Source organism: Amphibalanus amphitrite, unplaced genomic scaffold (genome assembly GCF_019059575.1).
Source record: "Amphibalanus amphitrite isolate SeventyFive unplaced genomic scaffold, NRLGWU_Aamphi_draft 001199F_arrow, whole genome shotgun sequence".
Lineage (NCBI taxonomy): Eukaryota > Metazoa > Arthropoda > Thecostraca > Balanomorpha > Balanidae > Amphibalanus > Amphibalanus amphitrite.
In genome coordinates, this window is record NW_024882693.1 from 16,093 (window position 1) to 43,867 (window position 27,775).

The 27,775-nt window shown below is 48.5% G+C and overlaps 2 protein-coding genes across 3 annotated transcripts; one reads left to right on the plus strand and one right to left on the minus strand.

The window, feature by feature from the left end:
• Positions 1-801: 801 nt before the first annotated feature.
• Positions 802-3,607, plus strand: LOC122371055. Its single transcript, XM_043347129.1, has 3 exons — positions 802-877; positions 1,603-1,759; positions 1,919-3,607. The coding sequence occupies exons 1-3, from the start codon at positions 846-848 to the stop codon at positions 2,411-2,413; spliced, it is 684 nt and encodes a 227-aa protein (XP_043203064.1). The 5' UTR covers positions 802-845; the 3' UTR covers positions 2,414-3,607.
• Positions 3,608-4,386: 779 nt separating this feature from the next.
• On the minus strand, positions 4,387-27,752 carry LOC122371054 (spondin-1-like). Of its 2 annotated transcripts, XR_006254661.1 has the most exons (15): positions 27,455-27,742; positions 25,837-26,086; positions 25,424-25,607; positions 25,102-25,308; positions 22,603-22,726; positions 18,539-18,669; positions 18,139-18,352; positions 17,653-17,792; positions 17,253-17,398; positions 16,666-16,783; positions 8,355-8,556; positions 7,938-8,099; positions 6,296-6,459; positions 5,447-5,955; positions 4,387-4,496 (listed from the first exon to the last, which is right to left on the minus strand). XR_006254661.1 is itself a non-coding variant. In XM_043347128.1 (14 exons), the coding sequence occupies exons 1-14, from the start codon at positions 27,651-27,653 to the stop codon at positions 5,872-5,874; spliced, it is 2,325 nt and encodes a 774-aa protein (XP_043203063.1). In that variant the 5' UTR covers positions 27,654-27,752; the 3' UTR covers positions 4,387-5,871. The 2 variants fall into 2 exon arrangements, 1 of the variants encoding a protein (XP_043203063.1); XM_043347128.1 differs by having other exon boundaries at positions 4,387-5,955; positions 27,455-27,752.
• Positions 27,753-27,775: the final 23 nt, after the last annotated feature.

Consider the following 27,775-nt stretch of genomic DNA (forward strand, 5'->3'; position numbering starts at 1 on the left):
TGCGAGTCAACTGGCCATCAACTTATCCATATTTTGAGTATCATCGAACGATATTTCAAGTAAAAGTGAAAAAAAAAACAATTCCAACTTCTTATTACTAAGGAACGTGTCTAGTTTTATAACCTGCTGCCACGACGGCTGATCTGTTCCTATCCAATCCGCTTATTTGCACCTTTTCGTGACCCGCAGAGCCACCTCCTCCCCTGCTACTCGTATATGAGAGACACTCGGCCGATAGTCGGTGGCCGGACGTGGGAACTGCATCGGCCACGGGCTGACGGTCAGGGCCGTCTTCATTACCGTGATCCGATGGAAATCAGCGTCTGATCTGTGACCGGCTCATCGCTGCGCCAATATCGCCGCATCAATGACGGCGGCATTTTTTGCGCCGCCAAGATTACTGATTTATAAGTAGCTGAACAAATCCGATATTCATAATGGTATTCCGGTAAGAGGTGTGATATAGTACGCCGCCCGTTATCAGCCCGTCTCTGCTCAATGTCGAGCAGATTGACCGTGACAGCGGCTAAATGCCTTAGCTCGGGTCTAGCTGTGTTAGATCCGGCAGGGTGGCTCCGTGAAACTTGTGCGTGAATTCAATCCCACTGAAGGTCGTCGCAGAAGCAAAAAAAAAATCTGGAAAATCACACTTATTTTGTTACTTCACTGAGAATGCAACCACGCTGGCGTTGTTGCTTTTGTTGTTGGAAGTGTAAACTGTTGGGCTTACATTTAACTATTTGACGTCCCGACAAATAGCTATGATGTGGCAACGCTGTGCTGTTTTATTCCGGCAGATTCACTCCATCGTATATCACTCGGACCAGGATCCGGTCACCGGCAGTATGGGACTCAAACTGGAGAGCAATACTCGCAGGTAAATGCCAAGCCCATACTGGGTCTTGATATCGTTACTCCTCAAATAAATGACTTTTAAACGCTCGTAAATATCTTCTTTACAAAAAGTCAAATACATAAATGATAAATTTTCGATCACGGATCTTTGTCAAATCACATTCAAAATTCAAATTTGAATGTGATTTATCACATTCATTTGAATTGAATGTGATTTGACCTCGACCACAGACAGACACATAGACAGACACATTTGAATTTTGAATGTGATTTGACAAAGATCCGTGATCGAAAATTTATCATTTCTGTATTTGACTTTTTGTAAAAATATATCCTGCATACAATTTCAAGGAGAGGTCATTCAAAAAGGATTTTAAAGTACAAATGCTCCTTGCTCAAGCACTAAGAAAAGCTCGTAAATATCAGTCAAATATCGCCATCAAGTTGACAATTTTCTCGGCTGAATGTTAACTTTGAAACGTGATAAACCGGCCAAACTAGCGCTGCAGACACGGCCTGCACACTCTATCTTCCTCTCTCCTTCCCCAACCCCTCCCTCGCTTCCTCCTTATCTCGGACCTCCCATGTTCTTCTGAGCTCTCTCTCTCTCTCTCTCTCTCTCTCTCTCTCTCTCTCTCTCTCTCTCTCTCTCTCTCTCTCTCTCTCTCTCTCTCTCTCTCTCTCTCTCCCTCCCTCTGTGGTCCGTAGTTAACGCTCTTCCTGTGCCCTGTTCTTCCTGTGTGGCAGACTCCTGGTGGATGACCGTAAGGAGGTCTACTACCGCGCCGAGGTGCAGAACCGCTGCTACCGACGTGAGGTCATCCAACTGGAGAGAGAGGTCACCGCACTGGAGCGAGAGCTGAACACGGCGCTCGGGTCACCGGACAGCTCCCGGTCATCGCAGGTCAGTCGAGGGTCAGGGGTTCCCATAGCTTCATATGTTTCGGCGGAAGGGAATGCAGAACAGAAGATAAATCCCGTAAAAAGCAGGGGTCGCCATCCATACTGTGTGTGCAGTTCCTGCGCAGTGTTCAGCTGCCTTCCCCGCCTCTACCTGTTTCAGAGCTCGTTGTCCGGGGAGTACCCGGCTCGCCCGCCGTGCCCAGCCGCGCCGGAGCCGGCAGACCGGGAAGACGTGCTCCTGCTGCTGCAGTTCCTGCCGCCGGGTCCGGCGCTGCTGGCCCCGCCCGCCAGTCGGTCTCTGTGCGCCTCCCTTCCCTCCCTGCACCTCCCTGACGGCGGACCGGGCCTGTGCCGGCGCCTGCCACCCGCCGGTAGTTCCACCGAGCTCTGGCGGCCCTCCCGGACCGCCGGCCGCCGTAAGGACCGACTGGTAGTGCCCACCTACCGAGTCAGCGATTTGAGCGTCATCTCACCGAGCGCGAGCCTGCCGCCGCCGAGACCCGACTCCCGGGAGCGGCACTGCGCCGTCCAGGAGGGCGTGCGCACCCTGGAGAGCACCCTGGAGAGTCTCAGTGACCGGTTTCCCGTCACCTACCGGATACAGATCCGGCCGAAACCGGCAGCGACCTCCGCCGCCGCCAACGGCCGCCTGTAGCGCCGTCTGGTGGCCGGCCGGGAGGACGCTGGCTGGATGGACGGCGGCAGAGGTAGGTGGCGCTGAAGAGGACGTCTTCAAGTCACTTCTGACTGCTGTTCTACAGCCGCGGTCATTGGCCAGGGAGCATCGACTGTGACTTCTGAACTGTTTGTCGCGCAGGCTACACCACTGTGCCAACTGGCTAGTGCTGGGCCCGCATCAATTCCCAGGGATTATCGAAGTTGACCAGTTGCAGCTGGGCCGTCAGAATTTGCTGCGTTGACCACATCCTGGCTAACGGCGAGCGAGCAGGCAAATTTGAGAAGTGATAATTATTGATGCGCTCGACCCACACACACTTGTTTTACCTAATCAGACGGTTTGTTGCATGTTTACATCAGACATGTCCTACCAGCTATTCAGATGCAGAGCAGTCCATGAAGTTTTAATGTAATTTTAATTTCATTTGTTACTCTTTTAACCAGCATTTTTTTTTAGAATCATAACCCTCAGGTACAATTGAGGTCACGTGTCGCACCTAAATAAGTCAGGGAAATGACTAATGTGAAAATGCCTGTTCGATGTCGGTCTCTGAGCGTTTGTAGTCAGAAGTTGTTATATATTCGTGGATTTGCTTTGCATTGCCCAACTCCAAAATATAGCCCGCTAAAACGTTGCCAGCTGTGAGACATGGCTGGAAAAGAACCATCAACTTTTTCTTGGTTGCCAGCGTGAGAAATCTGTTTGGTGTTTTATTGAGCTTCTCAGGTGCCTGTGGATACACATAATTGCTTTGAACTTGATTACTAGCATTATGTGATTCATTTGTTTTTTGTTTTTGTTTATTGCTGTTGTTTGACCACATCAATATGTTCGCGTGTTAATTCCACCTAACATCATTATCATTGTTCGGAAGCAATAGATGTCCCAAAGTACAAAAGGTGAAGTGGACCTCTGTCCTGTCGCTACTTTGATTGTTTATTCAACTGACGTACCAAACTTTGTCAATAATTGGATAAATACCTATATAATACTGTTATGATGTTGAATGTTTGTGTGTAGCGCTGACATGTCAGGGTAACTTGAACCCAACACCGCAACTCACGATTGAGGAAGTGGGATGTGTTTGGCATTTGGGAGCAATGCATTCAGTGTGAAATATGTAGAGCAGACATTGGCACATTTGAATGTAAAATACATATCGACCAGTGAGCAGAGAATTTACATACACTGCTGACTTTCTGGAGCGCGATATTTCGATCAAGACGCTAGTACTCGTATCCTGGTGTGTGCCTGTAAAATGACCAGCCCTTTATGAATCCGTTTGTTCTATGTACATAGCAGACTGTTTTAGGGACCGCTTGCATTCTCTGCGCACCTGAACATCTCTGTCTCACGATTACAGTACAGCCGTGTTAAAGGGACCCTCCCACCTTCAAAAAAGTTTATGAATTGGCATGAAAGTGATGTCGCTCGGCTCAGAAAGAGCGAAAACGAATATTTACCAAATTTCACCGAAAAATATTCACCGGTTTTCAAGATATTAGACTTTTACTTTTGTTTACTTTTTTGGGATCTCCACTGTTTCTAGCGACTTTATTTCAGAAGTGCAGCGTTTGCGGCAGATGTTGCGCGCAAATAGCATATACCACCGCGTGCTACAAAACGTTTTAGTCAAACATTTAAAAATCGTTAGATATCTGCGCTGACGTCACACATTCAGAGGGGTATTCCTAAGCATTAGCCCCTCTGAATCAAAATGCTGCAATTTTGAAATTCAATATTTCTGATTTAAGGCATTTCTCGATGTTGTGAGTGCCGAAACCGGTAATTGTGAGCCAGGGACCCCATTTTGGCTATCTCAACTCAAATCTAATGTTAAGGTGGGAGGGTCCCTTTAATAGCAGACTGCATTACGACCAGCTGCATCATTCGGTCTGTTTTATCAGGTTTGCAGAATATCGTTTATTAGCAGATTCAAGACACGTCGCTGGATTGGTGGCGGTTTTATATTGGCAACGATTAACTTCTCTGGCAGCAACATTTTTATTGGGGCGATGGCGTGCGCTTTATTAAATGCAAATGTAATAGCTTGCATTAACCCTAGAACGCCTAGGGGGGGGGGGTTGTATCAACCCCCCCCCCTGAGGTTTTTTCGAAGTGCACGCTAAACGGCTTGTCGTAGCGGGCTGAAATTTTCAATACCCTCTGGGGCAACCTTTGCGCATCTTTTGCCGAAAAAAATTGATCGGGTCATGTCAGGTCACGGAGTTATGACGTCATAAGAGGTACAGCCTCCGGCCGACAGTTACCAAACGTGTGCGCCGAATCCCTAGGTTTTCTGCCGGTGATACCCACATTGTTTGATGGATCATGATGAAACTTCCCATGCATGTTGGGGCAAGCATTGGCTATCGTGTGGTGCAAGAAAATTGACCGGGTCAGGTCAGGTCACGGAGCTATGACGTCACAAAAGGAACAGCGTCCGGTACTATTTTTGAAAAGCGCCCGAACCACTATTTTGCTAATTCTTGTCACCTCAATGGGAATATGCAGCAATATTAGCTTCTATAGGGAGCAAATGGACCTCCCAAATCCAAAAATACAATCAGATTTCAAAAATTTAAATTTTGATTTTTCGAATTTCTGCCGCCGACTGTGACCTTGCCGACTTCCGGCGCTCCCAACGCGCCATTTTTAGACCTAGGGAAACGAAATACATACCAAACGATAGAGAATTGATCAAGAAACACGATAGCGAAGGTTTCAAGTCGATATCTCCCACCGTTTTGCCGCAATCGCCGCGGAAAGTTGAAAAAAGTTTGATTTTTTCGGAAAATTTGACCTTTGACCGGTCATAAGTAGGTCAAATGTTGACCTAGGACCAAAAAATATACCACCAATCGCGAGATCTCGTTGAGAGCAATCCGTTGGTTTTTTCCGCTAAGCTCTACGACCTTCCGTTTCGAAACGCCAGGGGGGGTCGTAACAACCCCCCCCCCCCCCTGGTCGTTCGTGTTATGAGAAATGGCCTGGTCGTGCGAGGGTTAAGTCACGCAGTAAACCACCTCTCCGTTCATAAAAAAACGTGCGGTTAATGTTGCGTCTTGCGTCGCATTACCATAAACCGTAGAAGTCGTCATTGTTTTCGACAGTTCGCCACTACTCTAGAGCTTGCAAGCTTGTAGCTGTTGCCATCTTGGTATATGAATATGACGTAGGTATAATCAAATGCAGCATTGCAATGAATTACATATACAGCCAACTAGCAAGACCCGAAGTACCTACATATGAAAAAAGATCGCCTATCACGCGCGCGACTTGCGCTTGGTCATGTTTCTCAATCATCCTCGTTCTTCACAGTTTGCCGTCTCAGTCGCCTGTTTACTGGGCGCGCACGGACGAATGTGCTGGCATGTCGACGCTGTTCCCTCACGGTCACGTTCTGACTCCACAGCGCTGTTTGTCGGGTGATTTTAGATACAGGGTGGCAGGTTACGACAGCGTCGATAACGCTCCATGCGACGGGGACACCGACGGCCCCCATTCCTCGGGTGGACCTGACAACATCGGGTAACAGAAAATACGGTCAATGGGGAAAATGAGACATGAGTCATTTCAGATAGGGCTGAAAGATATTGACTAGACAAGTTAAATCAGTCACAGGCCGCTTGGGACCTTCGAGAAAACACCAGTGTGTCAAAGGCGCTGAACAGTGTACACGGTTCCTGGAACATTCACCTTCTCAGAACAATTTCAAGCCATTTAGTTGCAAAGCTTTCAGGATTGATATATAAACCACGCATTCTAGACAAATGTGTTACTTAACCTTCACAAGCAACAACTCCTTCTCCTTCTCCCTCTCGTTTTCCTCCCTCCCTCGCCCCACTCTGTTCCCACCTTGATGCGTCTGACGCGCCGCTGTCTGCCGGAGCCACGGCGGCCACAGGTGCGGTCACAGGGCTCCCAGGGCAGCCACGGGGTGACCATGCAGTCCACAGGCTCGGGGGCAGTCGACACCAGGTTATGGGCGGCAGGGGAGCCGCCGCCGCCGCCAGCCACCACTGTGGGGAGGGACAGAGGTGCCGTGTGTGTGTCAACGAGTTGGGACACTGGGAGAGTGTTTGATAGATCGCATACGATATGTGATAAAGTGCCTCAGCCTGCGATAAAAGTCAATACAATACAGCAGAAGCAACATGGACGCTAGTGGATGGAAAGTCACAACCAGGCTAGGCTGTCTAAGAGGAAGATCTGTTTATCTGTATTAATTAACCCGCGCCCGGCTGGGGGTCCTGGATTTCCACGCCCTGCTGGGGGGGGGGGGTGTTTGAACACCCCCCCCCCTTCTAACTCGGCTCCTGGGCCACGTAGCGATACGCGGAAGGCGGCGTTCGAAAGAGCGTCCAAAATAATGACGAAATCACTTCGGTCAATTTTTTGGTCAGGTCAAAGGTCAGGTCACCAGAGGTCATTGAAGGCAAAATTTCGCCGATATCCAGGTCGAAAGTCGAAAATTTCCAAGAAGCCAACGCATAACTCGGGAACCAATAGAGCTACAGCGCCGCGGAAAAGCGCATTCGATAGCCCTATTAACGTCCTTTCTGAGTAATTTTCTCAGATTTGACCTAACGTCAACGGTTTTGCCTGCAGGGGGCAAAAACTGCAAAAATAGCCGATTTTTTTCGGAAACAGTTTTTCTGCAATAACTTTTGACCCAAGCCTTGTACGAGCTTACTTTTACCAGTATCGTGTTCCTCTCGTCAAGACGCATCGAATGAACTATAATTTGACCTTGAAAGGTCAACTTGAAAATTTGACCTCAGGTCAAGGTCATGACCTGACCGGAAAGGGTCATGTTGCATATCAGTCGATCCGTATCGTCGAGCTGAACACATCTAAGGTGTTTTCATCGCTCTAGCATGCCTCTATCAAAAGTTATTTGCGAAAAACTGTTAGATACCATTCGTGACCTAAGATGACCTCAGGGCATAAACAGGGGTCACGGACACCATTTTCATGTTCAGTGTGTCTAAAACACTTGTTACTCAGTGTTTGGGAGTGTTTATAATGTCTTTCGTCCAAAAGAGACGCATTTCAATTTTCTCCCATTGACTTATAATGGGGAGGTCGCAAAATTGACCTGACCTTAGTTCACCGATATCAAAATTCTGAGATATACATTTTGTACATGCTGTTGCTCTTAGCAATCGCTGAAAGTTACAAAGCGATCGGTCACTCGGTGTAGCTTTGACAGACATTGAAACTTTTTATGAGGTGAGGTCACTTCAAGTGACCTGGTGACCTGACCTTGAATGACCTTGGTCTGAAATTTTCACAACATGTGTAGAATTGATGCATGATAAGGTGTACCAAAAACGGCGGCGCGGAGCGCCGCCGTTTTTGAGATATTCGCGAAAAACCACAAGGGGGGGGGGGTGTTCAAACACCCCCCCCCCCCAGCAGGGCGCGGGTTAATGTTTCACGGGATTTACTGTAACTTTTGTGACATCGGCATAGTTCTGACCTGACCTGCACCCACCTGAGCAGGATGTCTGGCAGTCCTCAAACGTCTCGAAGTTGTTCTGGTTTCCGCGGCAGCCTCCGTAGACGAACCTCACGCACATGCCCTTCATCGGCTCGAAGTACCAGCGCTCGAAGTTACCGCGACAAGGGCCCATCTCTCGAGGCAGCATACACACACCTGGAACATATATATAGTGGTGCTCAGAATGAGCGATAACGTTTTAATTGAATGACGTAATTCATCGAAATGTAACGAGTAAGACACCCAAATGTGACGAGTTAGTCATCGAAATTTCACCCTTGAATAAAAATAAACGAGAAACAAAGGCCAATTCGTATCTCAAAAACAGTGCACTACAATTGAATAGATTGCTATCTGCGAGATAAACACGTTCTGCTTTTTTATTCAGCCATGCGGCAGGTGCTGTCTCACGTTTAGCCTCCATCATGTCCAGGGTGCAGCTCCTTCTGGCCGCCTCACAGGGACCCTTGTCCATCAGCCGCACGTGCTGACACTGGGCCTGCTCGCGCTCCGGGAGCAGCAGCAGCCGGGCCCGAACCCGCTGTCCGCTGCCGCAGGTTACTGAACACGGCGACCAGAAACTCCAGTCGGTCACTGGGCAGGCGCTGTCCACCTGTGGTAGAAGATACACAACAGTGAAATGCAGCCACCAGAAGTAGAGGTGGCAAAACTGGAAAATTTTGGGACCCGGACCCGGACCCGGTCTGACTGGCACATTTCTGGAACCGGTCAGACCCGGTCTAAGTCAGCATTGGAACCAGATGGACCCGTTCCCGAAATTCATTATGAAAATTGTGTACAGTTGTAGGTAAAGCAAGAAGAAAATAGTTTCTATCCAATTGGGCATGCTTGTGTTGCAAAGTAAAAAACTCATGCCATGGTCATTTCACTTCGCTTCACAGTTTGTATTTTAGAACCAGATTCAGGTCATATTTAAGAACATAAGAAGTAAGAAGACCAATGAATTTCATGCTAACCTAAGCCACTTTTACTACAGCTGCTAAAAATGATGTGAACTGGGGATCCATGGAGCAGTGCCTTCACCAGTCAGAACCTAACATCAACATGGAACAAGATAACATACTGATACATACCTTTTCTAATATTCTTGGTAAAAGATATTCGTTTTTAGAATTAATTCATTAGTCCTTACAATATTTTCAACCAGTGGCGGCGGATTCGATTTTGGCGTGGGGGGGGGGGGCAAGATCCCAGTCGAGATGATGTCATAGGCGGATCCAGAAAGGCGTTTTCGACGCTGTAGGGGACAAAGTGTCCAAAATCCAAAAACTCCTCGGATTTCGATTTCGATTACTGCTGAACAGTATAAAAAAAATCCTGCTAAAAATGTAATTATTAGGAAACATAAGGTACGTTTTGTCTATTTCGGGCGATGCAGGGGCAGGGGGAGGGGAGTTAATATTTGCTTTAAATGCCCGCTCCCTGGATCCGCCAGTGGACGATGTAACGCATTTCGTATTGCTGTATTAGAAAAAAGCTCCAATGGGAAAAAATTGTGCCATAACCCGATCGCATATCAGATGTTGAAGAACGGTGCCAAACCTTTTGAAGTAGGCGAGCGCTGCTCTTCAATGAGGTAACTCGTTACCATTTCCTCTGTTCATTTTACGTTGGATTTTCGTTTAACTTTCTTTAAAAAGTATTTCTGAGACAGATATCAACTGAAACTAGCTCACAGCGGGAGGAGACCGCTCAAACATTCAGAGACAGTCGGTCGCATCTAAACCTATTGGGACAGCGATCCGCCAGAAACCCTCCCCAAGGCAGTAGTTCGCCAACTAAGCTCACCGAGACGGGCTGTCTCGATGGGTTTATACAGTAAGCCTACAGCAAGGCTTAACTAAGGCCCAAATGCTCGTCAAGCTGGGAACGGAGGGCTGAGGTGAGGGAGCGCGGCGGCGGGCTGGGGTGAAGGAACGGTGGACTGGAACGAGAATCCAGAAGCTCTGGGTGGGGCGTTTCTTTATTAGGGCTTTAGGGTGCGCTGACTGCGGTAAGGTCCAAATTATCACACCAAATTTTGCCATGACATCTACCGGTTCAGGCACTCGAGAATCAGCGGCCAGTGATATCTGCAAAGACGAAGCATTTCCAACCCAGCTTCAGCCTGGTGTCAGGGCGCCTCAGGTGGCTTTAATTACAGTTGCACATATCAAACGACCTCAGTGCAGCAAGTCTGTGGCCGAAACCATTCGGAACAGACTTCAAGGAAAAGTGAGACAAGGTTAGTGCTATCGTTAAGTGCCATTATAGACTTGGGCCCCGTTGGCTTGACCCACTGGAAGGTGGTAGTTATCGGACGCTGCGGGGCATACTCATTTTTTCCCAAAATGCCTTAGATTTTGCTTTCGTGTTCATGGGCGGCGGAACGGGGAGGGCACCGGGGCACCGTGCACCCTCCTTTTGATTTTGGCATTTTAACGTTAGCCCTATGGGCGTTGCATGGAAAGAATGGGACCAAAAGTCGGCAGTGCCCCCCCCCCCCTTAATTGAAGGTGTTCCGCCGCTACTGTTCGTGTTTGATGCTCTTTATTCTATAGCCAGCCTTACGACAGAGGGGGGCCCACTAACGATTAGTGCCATAACCCTCAAAAGTTTCCAACATTAATTTTTACTTTTTTAATGGTGAAAACTGAAATAAAGCGGATATTGAACTGTGAACATCCAGTTTTTACACTGGCCCCACACAAGCCTCCGAATGCCCAAAGCAGATCTCTGATGACTGGCCTTTGGGTGTCATACCATACCGTGCATTGGTCAATGTGGTCAATGTGTACGACCTCGGCGTTTACCATTTTATGCGCTGGAAACTGTTGCGCTCGAAAAAATCAGGGGAGTGGCTTATTATGCGCGCTCATCAGTCCTAACTACCCGCAAGCGAATGGCTAGCCCTTCCGTCTCCGCTCGCTTGCGATTTGGCATTTATGTAGGTACAAAATAGCGGCAAACGACCACTGAAGGTATGAGTTGCGTCTCTCGCACACTTAAAATATATTTAAATCGAATCTGAAAAGACAAAAAAATGATATAAAGCGGAAATGGTTAGCATTTACACATATTCAAAAGGCACCGTTGGACAAACTGTAGGAGCGCAAAGCTGCAATATGGTTATGAAAATTACCACATGCAATAGAAAATATGCAATAGGCTATGAAAATTTTCCTCATGTTTAGGGCACAAATTATGGAGGGGCAAGAATATACGTTTACCCCTCCTCCAAAAGTTTCTTAGGGGACGGTGCCTCCTCTGCCACCCCGTATCCGTCGCCCCTGTAAGCGGTCACTGAAGGCCTGGGCTGCCGCTGCGTCACGTTGACGCTTATAATGCCTCCAAAACTAGGTTGAAGAGAGGAAACTTCAGTTGAACGCGAACGTTTGCCATTTAAGAAAGGCAACGTATGATAAAGTATATGGGCATCTGGTTACATCTTCAGATGATCGAACAGAATAATCAGCTATGTGGTTTCTTGTCTAAACTTTGTCACAAATTATGGGGGGGCAAAAAGATACTTTTGCCCCCCCACGAGTTTGCCAGGGGGGGCAGCTGCCCCCCCTGCCCCCCCCCCGAATCCGCCGCCCCTGTTTTCAACTATCCAAGGCCCCAAACGAGAAAACATTCAAAATCAAAATAGAAACATCAAAACATTGTGAGGTCCGCCAGAAATGTCGACACGATAGCAATGCAGGGACAAAACAGGCGTTAAATCACTGCAAAATTTTGTTGGGGTTAAAGTACTGCAAAATCGTAATGGCAAATGGCAATAAACTTTTAAGTAGGGGAAAGTGGGGTAAGACGGTCAGGGTAGGTAAGACGGGCACCCCTTCTGCAGACCAAACCAATAGCGCTACGAGCAAGAAAAGTTAGGACCAGAATTGCCTTTCCCACTACACACCACCATTCAAGTCTGGTGAATTTGTGTTCAGTCGATAATCTTTTATTTTGATTTCTTTAAAACACTCATTTCATTGAAAACATCCATAATGTATTGTGCAAGCTTTTGTGTACAGCACTATAGAGTTAAAAACTCGCAATCACTTGTGGTACACTCATATGCCAACAGTGTTCATTTACGGCGGATTTGCTTTGTCTGCATCAAATTGTCCACAGCGAAAAATCGTGCTGAACTTCTGACATTGAGTTTGGGGTAAGACGGGCAACTATGAACCCAATGGGTCTGTAATGGTGAAAATATTTTTGTTGCTGTAGGAAAAAAGAAGCATTTCTAATAAGAATATGTTCGATTCCGATACTCACAGACATGTTAGCAATATTCCTTCGGCACAGTTTATTCTCGAATAATGAATGTGAAAAACGGTTCTACATGGCTTCTGAACTAGGGCCTATATAGGAGCATACGCCTTCTGCACGAATCTCGTATACTGCCATTTCCGAAGCACTTGAGACCAACGAGCGACTGTATAAATGCGGCTAATCTCGGGCATTTGTTGCGAGCTGCGCTGATCGGTGAAAGAAGCTGGCCGTCTTGCCCTACCCATGTGACCGTCTTACCCCATGGGGTGGGGTAAGACGGGTTTTTGCAAGGTTTTGCAAAAATAGCTGCAGTTTATTTGTTGAATCAGGTCTAAGTCTCATCTTCTGGCAAATGAAAGTAAAATGTCTGAAAAAGGTTTTCACCCAGTTTCCCGTTTCTATGATGTTTCTAACCGGCCGAAAAATGGCTCCAAAGTTAAGGTGCCCGTCTTACCCCACTTTCCCCTACTGCAAGGTTGCGATCATAACTTAAGTGCCAATTTATTAACGTAGAAAACAAACCACATTTTTTGTTAGTACTTAGATATAGAATAAATACAAAGGGTTCTGAGACTTACTTGCTTTCTTCCCAAACGTGTTCCAAAATTGTAACCTTTATGCAGTAGATTAGCGTGCGTAAGGTAGCATATATGACGCTCAAATGCGCCATTTTCACATCAACACGGAATCATCGGCCTTGGAGAAGGGCATTGGTATTGACCAAGTTTTTTGCCAGCTGCTGCCGTATGATGGCGCTAGTAGAGCGCTATATGTATTATACGCTCTGCTAGCGCCACCTGCATGCGGCGCCAGTTGGCTAAAAATCTGATCAATACTACGGTTTCTGGAGAATGCCTTGGATTCATTTTTAGCTTTATGGATTTATGAAAGGGCATGTTGGTTTTATGAGTTGTCTTCTGGCCGTGATAGAAATAATTTCAAAGCTGTTTGAGTTATGAAATGCATTTGAATCAAACATGAACTCTGATTTCCGGTGGGCATAGTGACTTTGGTATGTCAATGTCTTTGAAGAGGCAGGTGAGAATGCCACTGGTCAGCCTTGCTTCAATTGGATTTGTGTCCATTTATAAATGGATTTCAGTCATACCTACTTACCTACATATGGTATTGGTATTTGATTTCTACAGCTCAAAATATTGCTAGGTTTTGTACAGCAAACTGAATGGAAGTGATCCGTACAAACATTTGGTGAAATGTTTTCTGGATTGATTTGCTAGCACTTAGAACTTGTTAATTCTGTTGTAGGTGACAAGATAAGAAATTGAAGCAAGACTGACCAGTATGCTATAGAATAGGTAGCCCAATCTGCAGGAATATTAAAATTCAAAAGTGGAATTGGGACTTATGAACTGGAAACTGCATCAACTATGACTATGTTTGCGCTTGGGTCGCAAGGCTACGCGTCCTATTCCAACAACAACAACAACATGACTATGTTTGCCAAAGCATTAAAAATATTAATTTAATATTTACCATAAAGCACAGGGAAATGATAGGACCCGGTAGGACCCGGCCAAATATTTTGGGGGACCCGGTCTGGACCCATCCGGGTCCAGACCGGTTCCATAGACCGGGTCCCCGGGTCCACATTTTGCCACCTCTAACCAGAAGCTCCAGTTGGTAACGGAACAGGCGCTGTCCACCTGGGATGGAAGGTATACAACAGTGAAATATGACGAGCATGAGCTCAAGTCGGGTGAGTGAATACTGGAAAAGGATACTGACCACCTTTAACAAAAGAACTCTAATCAAATTTCAACCATTAGTCTTGGTGATTGGCTTAGTTTACGCTCCGAGTTGACGTGTCGTGCGGTACAGCCTACCTCTGCGATTGATACTGCGCCGCACAACACAAACGATACAAACGTAGGGTAAGGGCGGGTAAGAGTACGCGGGCGATAAGAGTACGCATCAGCTGTTTCGGTTGCTTAGCAACGCGGGTTTGTCGAGTTCATGAAGTGACATGAAGCCGCCAGTGCGTCCATGTCACCAACGGAACGTGGGCGTTGAGCGGCGACGCTGTTGAGTTTAAGGCGATGAATATTATTTTCGAGCGTTATGATATTATTATGATATGGTACAATAATTTTGATACTTGGCAGTTGAGATAAGGTACATTTCCGTGATTGTTGTTGAAAACTTGTGAGGTTATCTGGGGAAATACTGTACAGTGCAATATTCTGTTTGCGAAGTTTTGCACAACGTTTCGGGGTTGCTTTGTGCGCGAATTGCATGTACGGTAAGAGTACGCACTGTTCAGGAGGGTAAGAGTACGCAGAATTATACATTAAATCGAATATACAGAAATATAGAATTATTAATCTATCGCTCAATGACGTTTGTTTTGTAGGGATATCATCAATGGAGCACTGTGATGCAGATGCGTACCCAAAATTCTTCCAAATACGAGTTATTCTCCTTTTTTATTGTGCTTTTTTTAAGAAACACACGACATGATTATTTCCTGATTTATAGGCTTGAAAGATTTATTTTATGTTTTTCTTTTTGGATACTAGAATTAACTTAAATGCCTTCTGAGTTTGAAGTTACGCATTTGGACAGTGCAAGCTGCATAGGTGTGTGTTCATATGCTTGCGTACTCCACCCGCCTGGCGTGCGTACTCTTACACACCCCATATGGTAAGAGTACGCAAGTGCAACGGTTCAGAAAATGTCAGTTTTAGACCACTTCCATTTACGCTGAAGGATCGTTGCCCCATGGGTTGATGGCTAATTCAATGAACTTTAATATTCCCTATTTGCGATTTCTTTCCTTCAAATATTAAACAAATGAGAGCAAGAAATCCACTAAGTGCGTACTCTTATACGACTTCACCCTAAGCTAAGCAGGCACAAACTATGCACTGAAGTGCAGCAACTTGACTTGGATAATTAGATATGCTATTGATCGTAGAACCATCATGTTATTTGGCAAAGCAAGCACCATAAACCAAAGAGAAGGGCTACCTGATAAGCTACTTTGCTGCTCAAGTTCAGTGGCAACGTTTAATGAAACGCAACAGTGAAACACAACGAGCAAAGACTCTAGCCAGTAACTGGCGACTGGTTATATTCTGTCCAGTGTCCGCGCACAGCGAGGAACTGTTAACCCGCGCACCGACGGGGGGGGCGGATATCCGCCCCCCCTGAGGTTTTTCGCGGATAGCGGGAAAACCGCGGCGCGTAGCGCCGCGAAATTTGGTATGACTATTCTCTCATCAATTTTACACATGGTGTGCAAGTTTGAACCTCCTAACTTTTAAGGTCAGGTCACCAGGTCACTTTGAATGACCCAACCTCAAGTCACTTTTTTGCAACTTTGTCACCGTGCCAGAGCTACAGTAGATGTCGGAGGCCTTTGAAAGTCGCAGGATGTTATTAGGTCATTAGTAGCTACAATTTGTATATCTCGGAATTTTGATGTCGGTGACCTAAGGTCAGGTCAATTTCGCGACCTCCCCATTATAAGTCAATGGGGGAAAAATCAACTCCCTGTTTTTACCACTAAAACGGGTCGGAATGGCCCCATATACCATACATGACTTCACATACGATCAACCTTCACTACCTTGAGGTCTGTTTTGCTGTTGGGCAGCTGTAAGGTCATGTGACGTCATCAAAGGTCACCAAAGGTTTTTTGCCAATAACTCCTTACAGGAACAAGATACAGCCGCGCGGATGGTCTCATTGTGTTCAGCTCGTCAAGACGCATCGAATGATATACATGATGACCTCGAGGTCACGTGACCTGAGGTCAACCTTTGACCTTGACCTTTCGAGGTCAACATATATATCATTCGATGCAGATTGACGAGAGGATCACGATGATGCCCTTAGTGCGTTCCTATCTTGACTACTTCGAAAGTTATTCGAGAAAAACCCTCTCCATATCTAGCGCCGCCATTTTGACTTTTTCGACCCCTGTGACGTCATCTTTGACCTGACCTGAAAATGACCTTTGTAAAAATTGTAGACCTTGTCCGTGCGTATCCGATGCCGTTTACCGCTTGTCGCTATCTTGCTTCGTTCTCGAGATCTCAGGGGGGGGCGGTCATCCGCCCCCCCCCCGTCGGTACTAAGTTGGCGCAGACCCCCGTCGGTGCGCGGGTTAAGTAGGTGTTTGTGGCAGCCCTCGCCTACGCTCCGCCATTAATGTGCTATGCGGTGCAGCCTACCTATACTGTTTGGGATGCTGCACCGCATAGCACAAACGTTGCGAGCTACATATGCAAGCACATACTGCATAGAAAAGGCGACAACGTGCAGCCTTGAAGCCGGCACGCTATCCTTATTGAAAAGGCATGATAATGATTAAAAATTGGTCGCTCATAATCGCCGTTTTTTGGCTTTGATGAAACACATATCCCAGCGATGTCGGTCCAGTCTGCACCACGCACGATGTATGACAACAATCATAAAAAATGCTTACCTCCTCCTCTTCTGTCTCCGGACACTCGGCCTGCACCGCCATACACTTCTCCTTCTCTTCTGTGTCGTGGAAGCACTTCTTCCTGCCCATACGGTCCAGGTAGTTCCGTCTCCGCATCCTGTAACAAGTATTTCAATTAAAACGCAATTTTTAATGGACGTAATTTTTATTGTGAGCGTAAGGGCTGAAATAAACTCTTTCCGCAGTCAGCAAATTGCATGCAAGAGTCTAAAACCCTGCTCGCATCAATCGCATGCGGGAGGTGCGTACGATTGATGCGAACGTGATTTAATGGCTTTGAATAGGCTCTCGCATGCGATGTCCTGACTGCGGAAAGAGTCTGTTTCAGGCATTACTGACCACAATTCATGAACGCAAGCTATCCTTCCTGAAGTTAGCAAGTGAAGAGACGCTGAAACTGACCACAAAGACTGAACACCGACCTGAAGCCCTTGCTGCAGTCTGCAGGTGACCGAGCACTGTCCCAAAGTCTGTGTTTGTGCTGACTAGTGAACATTTATCTGATTTCGAAGGTGGTCTAACAACTGATCTCAAGCCCTGGCCGGCTGGTTGACCTAACCACTGACCTGAAGCCCTGGCCGCAGGTGACCGAGCACGGCGACCAGGCGCTCCACGAGCTCATGGCGCACAGGCCGCTCAGCTCCCCGAGTCCGGAGTGGTCTGACACGGGCCGTGGCCGGCCGTCGCACGTCAGCGGGGCGTCACACAGCACCTGTCGTGACGGGAGGGTGTCACATATCACTGGAGCGTCACGAAACACCTGCCAAGACGAGATGAACGTACAGCGGGATTATTGCACAACACCTGTAGTGAAGCAAATGCCATGCTACACTACCTTACACTGCACAGTGAATTATGAGAAACGCCAAGGCACAGGAGCGCTGGCGTTGTCACCTCATTTGCTTGTTTTTCAAAGTGCTTGAGTCATTTACACCTTCCCCAAAGTGTTCAAAAACGTAAGCTTACCTTTTCGACGAGTTGCTGTTTGCAATTCATCATCTGCGCCTTTGCGGGTAGTTTGTACTCCCTGGTGCGCATACTCAGTCCTTCCCCACACGTGACAGAGCACTCGGACCAGTCGCTCCACGGAGTTACCATACACTCGGCTGGGAAAGAGTGGGACACATGCAGTAAATGAAAACTCGGACCAGCCACTCGTCTGAGTTGCCGTACGGCGTACAATCGGCTGGGAAGGATAAGACACTCAGATGAATGCTCGGACCAGTTACTCCATGAATTTACTATACACTCAGTTGTAAAAGAGTGACATATACATTATGCACATTGACTTACGTTCAGTTCAGCCTCGCCTGCCTAAAAATTCACTATGAATCTGAAAACGAAGATAAACACGATAGCTTTATAAGAGCCATGGAAACATCACCTTGTCAAAGTCCTACACAGAGTTCGCACTTCACTTCAAAGAGAGTTCACCATCTGCGACTTTCTTACGTCGGTCATCGCGAGGCAGGTCGTCTGCTCCCGATGTGTGCCGTCCCACGTCCGGCTGATGGTCGCAGCTGCGGGGGATGACCCGGGTCCGGGTCAGGGTGATGCGCGCCACGGGTGCCGCCGGCGCGCCAAAGAAGGGCGCGCGCGGGTCGGCAGGCCACTCAGCGGTGATGGCGCGAACCGGCTGCCGCTCCGCCTCAGGAGCGTTCGGAGACTGCCAACGGAGACCAGAGGTTCGTGCCAGATGGATTTGGCTAAAATGTGGTTGGTGGAAACTATGAGGAGGAACGTACTGTGCGATGGGGAGGAACGTATACTCTAGTTAGTGGACTCAAGAGAAGAGTCCACAAATATTACACAATGACAAAGAAATTCATGAACTGAGAGCCACTGGACCAACCTCGTAGCTGATGCCGCTGTCGGTTCCGGCGTCATACAGTCCGAGGTCGATGACCTTCTCCTCCATCCAGGAGCAGTTCTTGAGGCAGAGGTTCAGACCCGACACCCCCAAAATCCAGTCCGGGGACGGCCCTGCACAGAGAGGCGAAAAGATGTGAAACTTTACCCAGGCAATCCTTGGCAAAAGGCGAAACACCAACCACCACACTTTACATCTGCTTCGAAACAAAACAGTGTACTTACAAAACATGTTCTTACTCAGATATCATCAGTTTCGAGCCATCTGACTTGTAAGATTTGCGCGTTCATGGGTGAAACTTTGACATCACCATTGGGGTCCCAAACGTCCAAGGGGGCCTCCATTTAGTGGGGGCCTCCAAGCAATTAGGGGCCTCCAATTGCGGAAGCGGTAATTTACGAGCCACGCCAGGGCCTCCTCTAAGAAATTTTCATTGGGGGACCAGAGGCTCAGAAGCCAAACATGGGGTACCCCCAAATCCAGTTTTCTCATCGGATTTAGGCCACTTATTTTTCGTCACAGCTCTGATGCCATGATTTTTTTTTTAATATCGATAAAGAAATGGTAGGTCACCTGACCCTACTGGTGGATCCAGGCCAGCAGGGTGACATTGTATGTAAATATCCCCCGCGGCATCCGAAATCGACGAAAATTTCTGGCTTTTTCACTTTTGACAATAAAACACAATGCCTTTATAATAGAAAAAAAAATTAACGGCACAGCATTGCGCAAGGAATCTAGCCGTAAGCCGACCCCAGAAAGTGTGAGGGTTAACCTTCGCCGGCACCTGGGGGGAGGGTCGCCACCCCCAAGTTAGTTTTTCTGCTCTACACTTAACATTTTTAAAGCTAGAAACCTGATTTTCTTTGTATAGCTGCTTTTCTATCTTTTCTCAGCGTCCATTGAAAATTTCAAGCTTCTGCGGCATTTGGGTTTGGAGATATGACCTTGTTCTTCAGGTCATGTCATGTCCTAAATGACGAATACCCAATATCTTGCGATGGCTATGGGCCTTGTGAGCTTTTGACACGCTGATTTCGGCTTTTTTTTGCCAGTCTTACCTCCCACCTATCATTGAACATGTTGTTCTGCGATGTACAGATGTCAGAGTCAGGGTCAAGGTCAACCTAGGTCATCTAAAATTATTGCGCTTTAGGCAAGCTGAATTTACTTTTCGTGAAGTTTCTTTGACTGTATGTTTAGTAAAAGCTTCTCAGTTCATGATCAAGTGTAATAGGGACACACAAACCGATCTGTGCACACATCAGTACATACACAGACATACACATTACACAGACATACAAACACATATCATTGACCTTGACCTAACTTGACGTGAAATGACCACAGCCAGCAAATTAGTCGGATAGTGTGACAAAGAGCTGTTCTAGCTCGCTTGGCACTAATACGGCAGCGTCATCGGTATATGATGGGTTGGCCCGCTGCTTGTGTAGGCATCTTATTCGACATCACCACAATTTTTTCTTACAAGATTTTAAGCCTTGCGGTCAAGAGCAACAGATTCTTTGGGAAGTGACGAATCCAATGATACCAATTTTACCTCATCAGGTCAGTCATTGACCTTCCAGGTCAGGTCAAACTAAAGAATGTTGCTGTTTGGGGTCACCGTTGCCCGTTGGAATATCACGTGCGCTGCTCATCATGTACCGATGACGCTGCCGTATTGTGGTGCCAAGCCAGCTAGAACCTCTTTGTCACACTATCCGACTAGGTTTTTGCTGGCTGTGGTCATTTCAGGTCAAGTTAGCTCAAGGTCAATGACATGTGTTTGTATGTCTGTGTGTGTCTGTGTGTACGAGTATACTGATGTGTGCACCGACTGTGAATGTGTCCATATTACATGAGATCATGAACTGAGAAGCTTTTGCCAAAAATACAGTCAAAGAAACTTCACGAAAGTAAATTCAGCTTGCCTAAAACGCAATATTTTTAGACGACCTAGGTTGACCTTGACCCTGACCCTGGCATCTCTACATCATTGAACAACATGTTCCATGATAGGTGGGAGGTAAGACTGACAAAAAAGGCCGAAATCAAGGTGTCAAAAGCTCACAAGACCCAACGCCAACGCAAGATATTGGGTATTTGTCATTTGGGTTATGACATTACCTGAAGAATAAGGTCATATCTCCGAAACCAAAAACCACAGAAACTTGAAATTTTCAGTGGACGCTAAAAAAGGATAGAGCAGCAGCTATACGAAATATCCGACTTCTAGCAATCAAAATGTTTAGTGCAGAGCAGAAAAAACTACCTAGGTCGGGGTGGGGGGTGTGGCAACCACTGCCCCCCCCCCCCATGTGCGGACGAGGATTACCTAAGTAATTTGAATATCAGGAAAATAATTTATTAAATCAGGTATTCCAACAGAGTCCCGCTTTTTTTATAGATGACCTCCGATTTGTGTTGCATCTAAGTTACCCAGGGGGCCTCTTATTTGTAATTGTAGGTACAGTACAGAGAGCCTCCTACTTCGACTACTTGCACAGAGAGCCTCCTAGCGTACATACGGCTAAGCTTCTACAGGTCGAGCGCCGGTCTCTTGTACGTACAGAGAGCCTCCTACTGTTACAGAGGGCCTCCTGTTTGTCTAGGGGGCCTCCTATTGGTTAACGGCGCCTCCTATTTGTCCAAGCGGCCTCCTATTCGTCTATGGGACCTCCTATTTGTCCAGGAGGCCTCCTGTTTCTCCAGAAGGTCCCCTATTTATCCAGGGGGCTTCTATTTTCCAGGGGGCCTCCTCTTTATCTAGGGGGCCTCCTACGTGTTCAGGGGCCTCCTATTTGTCCAGGGGCCTCCTATTTATCCAGGGGTCTTTTATTCGACTAGGAGTCTCATATTTGTGCAGGGGCCTCCTATTTGTCCAAGGGTCTCCTACTTGTCCCGGGGCCTCCTTTTTTTGAAGGGACTCCTTTTTGTTAAGGGAGCCCCTTCTATTTGTCCAGGGGGCCTCCTATTCGTACAGAGAGCCTCTAGCTCCTACTTGTCCATGGAGCCTCCTATTTGTTCAAGAGGTCCCCTATTTGTCCAGGGGGCCTCCTATTTGTCCAAGGGACCTGTTATTTTTCTAGGGGGCCTCTTTGCCCAAGAGGCCTCCTATTTGTCCAGCGTGCCTCCTACATGTTCAGGGGGCCTCCTATTTGTCCAAGGGGCCTCCTATTGGTTAAAGTAGCCTCTTATTTTCCAAGCGGCCTCCTATTTATCCAGAGGGCTCCTATTTTTAGGGGGGCCTCCTCTTTATCCAGGGGGCCTCCTTGTTCAGGGGGCCTCTTAATTGTCCAGGGGCCTCCTTTTGTGAAAGGGGCCTCCTTTTTGTCCAGGGGGCCTCCTTTTGTGAAAGGGGCCTCCTTTTTGTCTAGGTCTAGGACCTTCTATTTGTCCAGGGGGCCTCCTATTTTTGCAGGGGCCTCCTATTTGTACAGAGGGCCTCCTACTTGTCCATGGGGCCTCCTATTTGTCCAGGGGCCTCCTTTTGTGAAAGGGGCCTCCTGTTTGTCTAGGTCTAGGACCTCCTATTTGTCCAGGGGGCCTCCTATTTTTGCAGGGGGGCCTCCTATTTGTACAGAGGGCCTCCTACTTGTCCATGGGGCTTACTATTTGTCTAGGGGCCTCTTATTTGTCTAGGGCCTCCTATTTGTCCAGGAGGCCTCCTACTTGTCCAGAGAGCCTCCTATTTCTCCAGGGGACTTCCTGTTTTCCGGGGGCCTCCTACTTGTTCAGGGGGCCTCCTACTTGTTCAGGGGGCCTCCTACTTGTTCAGGGGGCCTCCTACTTGTTCAGGGGGCCTCCTATTTGTCCAACAGGGCCTCCGATTTGTCCAAGGGGCCTCCTATTTAAACAGAGAACCTTTTATATGAATATCGGACCTCCGTTTGCAAAGTAGCTGATGCGTCTCGGGGGCCTCCACTATTGGGGTCCCAAAATGACAATTGGGGTCCCAAATGTTCGCATTGGGGTCCCACATGGGACCTCGAAAGTATACAAAGTTACACCCATGTGCGCGTTCGTTAGACCAAAGCATTTACCTAGCATGGTGACTGCAGAAAAGTGATGACGCTTCTTGTCCACCTTGAAGTCGACAGCGGTAGTGCCCTGGACGTTCGGATGCCACAGACCCTTGGCTCGAGTCAGGGTCCGCAACGCTCGCCCCTGTGGAAAGACATTTGATGTAGCCTGCGTGCTTCACACGGAATGGAATAGAGAGGACGACCTACTGGGCGGCAAACCCAATGATGAAGATGTGAAAGAGGCAATGGAAGCACGTGACAGGGCTCGGGAGGATAAGGAACGGACACCGTGCGAGGAGACTGAGCAGGAATTTCGTCGCTGTCGCAACGCAGTCAAGACGGCTCAACACCACGCGTGCTCGGAGTATTTCCTGTCATCATTCCGCCGCTCAAAGTCTACCACCTGGCGCGACATCCGTCGGTTTCTTATTTCATCCAAGAAACCAGAACCGAGACCTGATGGGTCATCAGGCCGTCCAGCGGCTTGGTTCGACCGCCTCAACAGCTACTTCTCCACCATCGGCCCCAGCGTGGCGGACGGCCTGGCGGCGCTGGACACCGGAGAGACGCTGCACCCCCGCCCGCCGCGAGTCTCCAGCGGAGCCTTCAGACCGCGCCCGGCCACTCTGCCCGAGCTGTCCGCTGCTCTCCAGCGTATGGGGACGTCCAAGGCGTGCGGGACGGACGGCATTACGATCTCTATGATCCGACTGACTTTTAGCGTGGTAGGGCCGCATATTCTGCATGTGATTAACAGCGCTATCTCTCGCTGTGAACTGCCGCCCGCCTGGCAAACCGCTACTGTTGTACCATTACATAAAGGCGGTGATGCGTGTGACCCTAGCAATTACAGACCTATTTCGATTCTACCTGTTGTGTCCAAGCTTTGCGAACGTGTTGTCTGCACACAACTCATGGACTACCTATTAAGTCATCACTTGCTGTGTCCACAGCAGTACGGTTTCCGGCCCGGCCTATCCACCGAGGCGGCCCTGCTCGACACTGTCACGTACCTCACAGACAACGTAGACGCCGGGCGTGTGACGTCACTAGTCACAGCCGACACTTCTAAAGCCTTCGACAGTGTCGAGCACGGCCGCCTCCTGGAGAAGCTGGGCTGGTACGGCATTGAGGAGCGCTGGTTTCGTGCGTGGCTCAGTGGCAGGACCCAGTCTGTTCGGGGTGGCCCCAGTGTTGAGAGCGTGTCACACGGAGTGGTCCAGGGTTCGATCCTGGGCCCGGTCCTATTTTTGGTATTTACCAACGACTTGCCACAACATGTACCTGCTGAGAAAATCGTTATGTATGCGGACGACGCCCAGTTCCTCCACTCTGACTTACCGAACAACCTCTCTGACATGAAAATACGTTTGGAAACCAGCATGTCTGCTGCTCTAAAATGGTTTACGCAGAACAGATTAAAAATCAACCCCTCTAAAACTGAGATGATCATGGTAAAATCGCAACGATTGAAAACCGAAACTGGCTTCCATATCCATTTTGGAAACTCTCAAATTTTCCCGGTACAGTCGGCGAGGGTGCTGGGCGTCGCCGTGGACGACGCCATGACATGGGACAAACACATATCATACATTTTGCGCCGGTGCTATAGTGTACTGATCGGTCTGTCAAGGATTCGACACCGCGTGCCGCGCGAGACCCGTAAGCTCCTGATTGAAGCGCTAGTCTTCCCGCTAATAACGTACTGCATGTCTGTATGGGGCGGTTGCACAGTCACACAGCTCAGGAGACTGCAGAAATGCATAAACTTCTGTGTCAGAATCGTAACGAACCTCAGGCGTTGCGACCGTGTGACAGCGTCCCGCAAGGAACTGGGATGGCCTGCTGTACAGGAGCTACTGCGTGAGCATGATCTGCATGTTATATTTAAACTGATGCATGACTCGCATGCCCCTGATTCGATCCGCAGCCGCATCGTCCACCGTACTGCGGTGTCGAGCCGCAACACTAGGGCAACCAGTGACGGTCAGCTTCATGTCCCGCGCGTGCGAACTGAGCTTGCCCGGCGCTCATTCATCTGTCGCGCAACTCGTTCATGGAATGAGTTGCCTGCGCCTGTTCGAGGCTGCACCGGTCTGGCGGCGTTCCGTAAAATGGTTAAGAAACGGCATGTTTAATCCGGCTGCGCTAGGTCAATGTGGTCAGTTAGTTTATCATGTGTGGTGTGTTTTAACCTCTATAGAATCTGTCCTGTATGTACAGGTATGAGTTTTGAACTACTGAATGTATGACGTGGTTTACTGAAAACCCAATTTCTTGGATGTAACCGAAATATATGAGTATGAGTATGAGTATGAGTATGAGTATGAGTATAAACCGTCGTTTGTCCGTTCGTCCATTTGTCCGTTCATGTTCGTTTTACTGTTCATTCATTCACTTATTCACTCGCACGTTCGCTCGCTCATCCATGAATTTATTTATTCGTCGGCAAATCAGTTCAGAATGCTCCGACCATTAACCTACCCACCCACGCTCCTTGCGGCACCTTCAACTCACCTTGACCTTCATCTCCTGTTCGAGTTTCCTGGTGTAGCCGTACTCGGCCACCTGTTTGAGCCCGTCCGAGGCTGGCTCCCCCTCCTGCCACATGCTGACATCAGGCACGTGACTCGCCACCAGAACGTCGCTGAAGTGAGTTAGCCACTCGTTGCGCGGAAAGTCCTTCGGGTGGGACTCGCGCGACCACAGGCCGTCGAAGCGAAGCTGAAATGAAAAAAAAAAGATGCATTCAGTCACTTGTTAACAATTGCCATTGGTACATTGGTTTTGTGGAAGCATGAAGGGCAAGTATTGAGAAGCCGTCATGTTATTCCCTAACCTCGTATTTGGCCTCGTCACAGGCGCAGCAGGTGCCTTCGGCCTGTTGTTGCTGCTGCTGGTGGCTCTGTTCCTGTTGCTGGTGCTGCCGCGGCGGTCGGTGACTGGAGCCCTCCTCGCACAATTCCTTCGTCAGTCCCTCGTCATCCATATACCACACGTAGCGGGAGCGGACCACGACGGCCCTGCAATGGGAGCACGATTCAGTCACAAACAAGGGTTCTGGGAAGGCCGATGCTGGTCTGATCTACGGCAAACGATGGATGAGGCTCAGAAACACTACTATGTACGTAGAAACTATTTACTTTTTTAAGAACAGTGGAATAAAGCTACAACTGCATTTTCTTCGAACCAAGAATCAGTACCTCGCGGCACCGAGGCCCATGCCTTGGCATGCCTGTGCCGTTTGCTTACTTGAAGGTGACGCAGCCGGCACCGGCCCGCGGTGCCATCCAGAGCACCTCGGCCTCGGTCTTGGGAACGGTGGACGTCTGGGTGACCATGTTGGGACAGTTGGGGTCGAACTTGGCCAGCCCGAAGCCGAACACCTGGAAAGAGCCGGCGTCTCGCACCGAGGAGCCGCCTGTCCGCGAGTTCTCCGCCACCAGACTGAAGGCGGTGAACTTCTCCGCGAGGTACTGCGTCCTCCAGCCCATCAGCTTCACTGCCGGCGTCATCAGCGGACTGGTCAGACAGTCATCAACTTCACTGCCATACATGTCTAGGCATTTGTCAGATCATCGGCAGCTCCACCTTCAACATTATCAGTACCCGAACTGAAATGACCCAGTGCCGGCATTTCCAGATCCTGCACTAGAACAACCGCTATCTTTAATTAAGTAGTTATCAGGGGCCTGGAAAGAGAGAAAACTGAAACGATTGGCACACTGGCAGAGAGAGCGAGACATCCTCGTGACCACTCGGATTTGCAAGAATAGATATTGCAATATTTTACTAGACGAAGCGTAGTCATTCGTTCGTAATCATGCTGGATGGCACACTTCAGACATCCATAGATTAGGATAGTAATGGCCTAAACGTAGCATTGGGTTACTGGGTCAGCTGCAGCGGATGCTGACTGTTGTCACAGTCGTACGCTGCAGGGATGACCTGCTTAAATTTGAGGTTGTCAGCCAGTGTTAAATCATGCTATCGTTTCAGCTACCTACTCTTTTTTAACGTTGCGATAATTCCACTGGAATGGTGTCAATTACGTAAGATCTCTCTCCTTGCAATCGTTTCTCTACTTTGGCAATACCTTGTCCCTTGAATTTGCTGATCTGTATAATGTTATGAGCATGGTGCTTACTGCTTACCCTCTGATATTCTAGGGTTCCTACGCTTGAGTGACCCCTCGCGTCCTCCCAGCATCAACAACGAAATATTTTGAGCCATACGAGACTAAACAGAATTCCAGGATCTACGTGATGCAAACAATACGGCAACGACTCCCCTGATATTGCGCAACTCCCCTGAACAAATATAGTTTACTCATGCTATTCGACGATATACCAACCATCGGGCATCGTTACTAGAATCGGTCATTCTACAGTCATTGGAGGCTCACTATCTTTGTACTCCGGTGAGTAAGCATCCAAAACGCCCACTAATCCTATAGACACCCACAGGTCCTATCATAAACGTCTCGGAACCCATCACTCATTCGACACCCATCTAGTCACTGAACAGTCGAAACGCCCGACTCCAAGACATTCGACATCCTCCAGTCTCTGGGCACTCCTTGTTCTCCAGCATCCCAGGCGCTCGCCTGTTCCATGGCACTCGCCAGTCCCAGACACTCAGCCTCTGATGCCCAGCAGTCTCTTAACCCGCGCACCGACGGGGGGGGGGGTGACCACCCCTCCCCCGAGGTTTTTCGCAAATAGCGCAAAAACTGCGGCGTGTAGCGCCGCGAAATTTAGCATGACTTTTTCCTCATGAATATTACACATGGTGTTCAAGTTTGAACCTCCTACCTTTCAAGGTCAGGTCACCAGGTCACTTCGACTGACCACGTTCTGGCGGTACTCACCAGTGTAGATTGTTCCCGGTGTGTACGTGTCGACCCCGCCGCTGAACTTAATCCGGAAGCCGCCCCCTCCGGCCGTTTTAGCCGTGTTCCGGTCGGGGGGCTCTCGGTTACAGCGCTGCGCCGCTGCCGGCGCTGACACCAGCACCAGCACCAACAACAGCACCAGCACCAGCGGAACGGAGACGCCGGATGGTGCCATGGTGTGGCAGACCGACACAGAGGACAGTCGACACAGGGAAGGGCGACACAGAGCACTGGCGGCCAGTACCAGTCGCAGACGGGCAGCAGACCACAGCCGGCCCCAGATAATCCAAACAAGCC

Coding starts and splice junctions, on each gene's coding strand:
- LOC122371054 (XM_043347128.1), bottom strand. CDS start 27,653: ATGGCACCATCCGGCGTCTCCGTTCCGCTGGTGCTGGTGCTGTTGTTG. Junction 25,608..25,836: donor GCCGGCTGCGTCACCTTCAA/GTAAGCAAACGG, acceptor CTCCCATTGCAG/GGCCGTCGTGGTCCGCTCCC. Junction 22,727..25,101: donor AACAGGAGATGAAGGTCAAG/GTGAGTTGAAGG, acceptor GTCTTTCCACAG/GGGCGAGCGTTGCGGACCCT.
- LOC122371055 (XM_043347129.1), top strand. CDS start 846: ATGGGACTCAAACTGGAGAGCAATACTCGCAG. Junction 878..1,602: donor CTGGAGAGCAATACTCGCAG/GTAAATGCCAAG, acceptor CCTGTGTGGCAG/ACTCCTGGTGGATGACCGTA. Junction 1,760..1,918: donor ACAGCTCCCGGTCATCGCAG/GTCAGTCGAGGG, acceptor TACCTGTTTCAG/AGCTCGTTGTCCGGGGAGTA.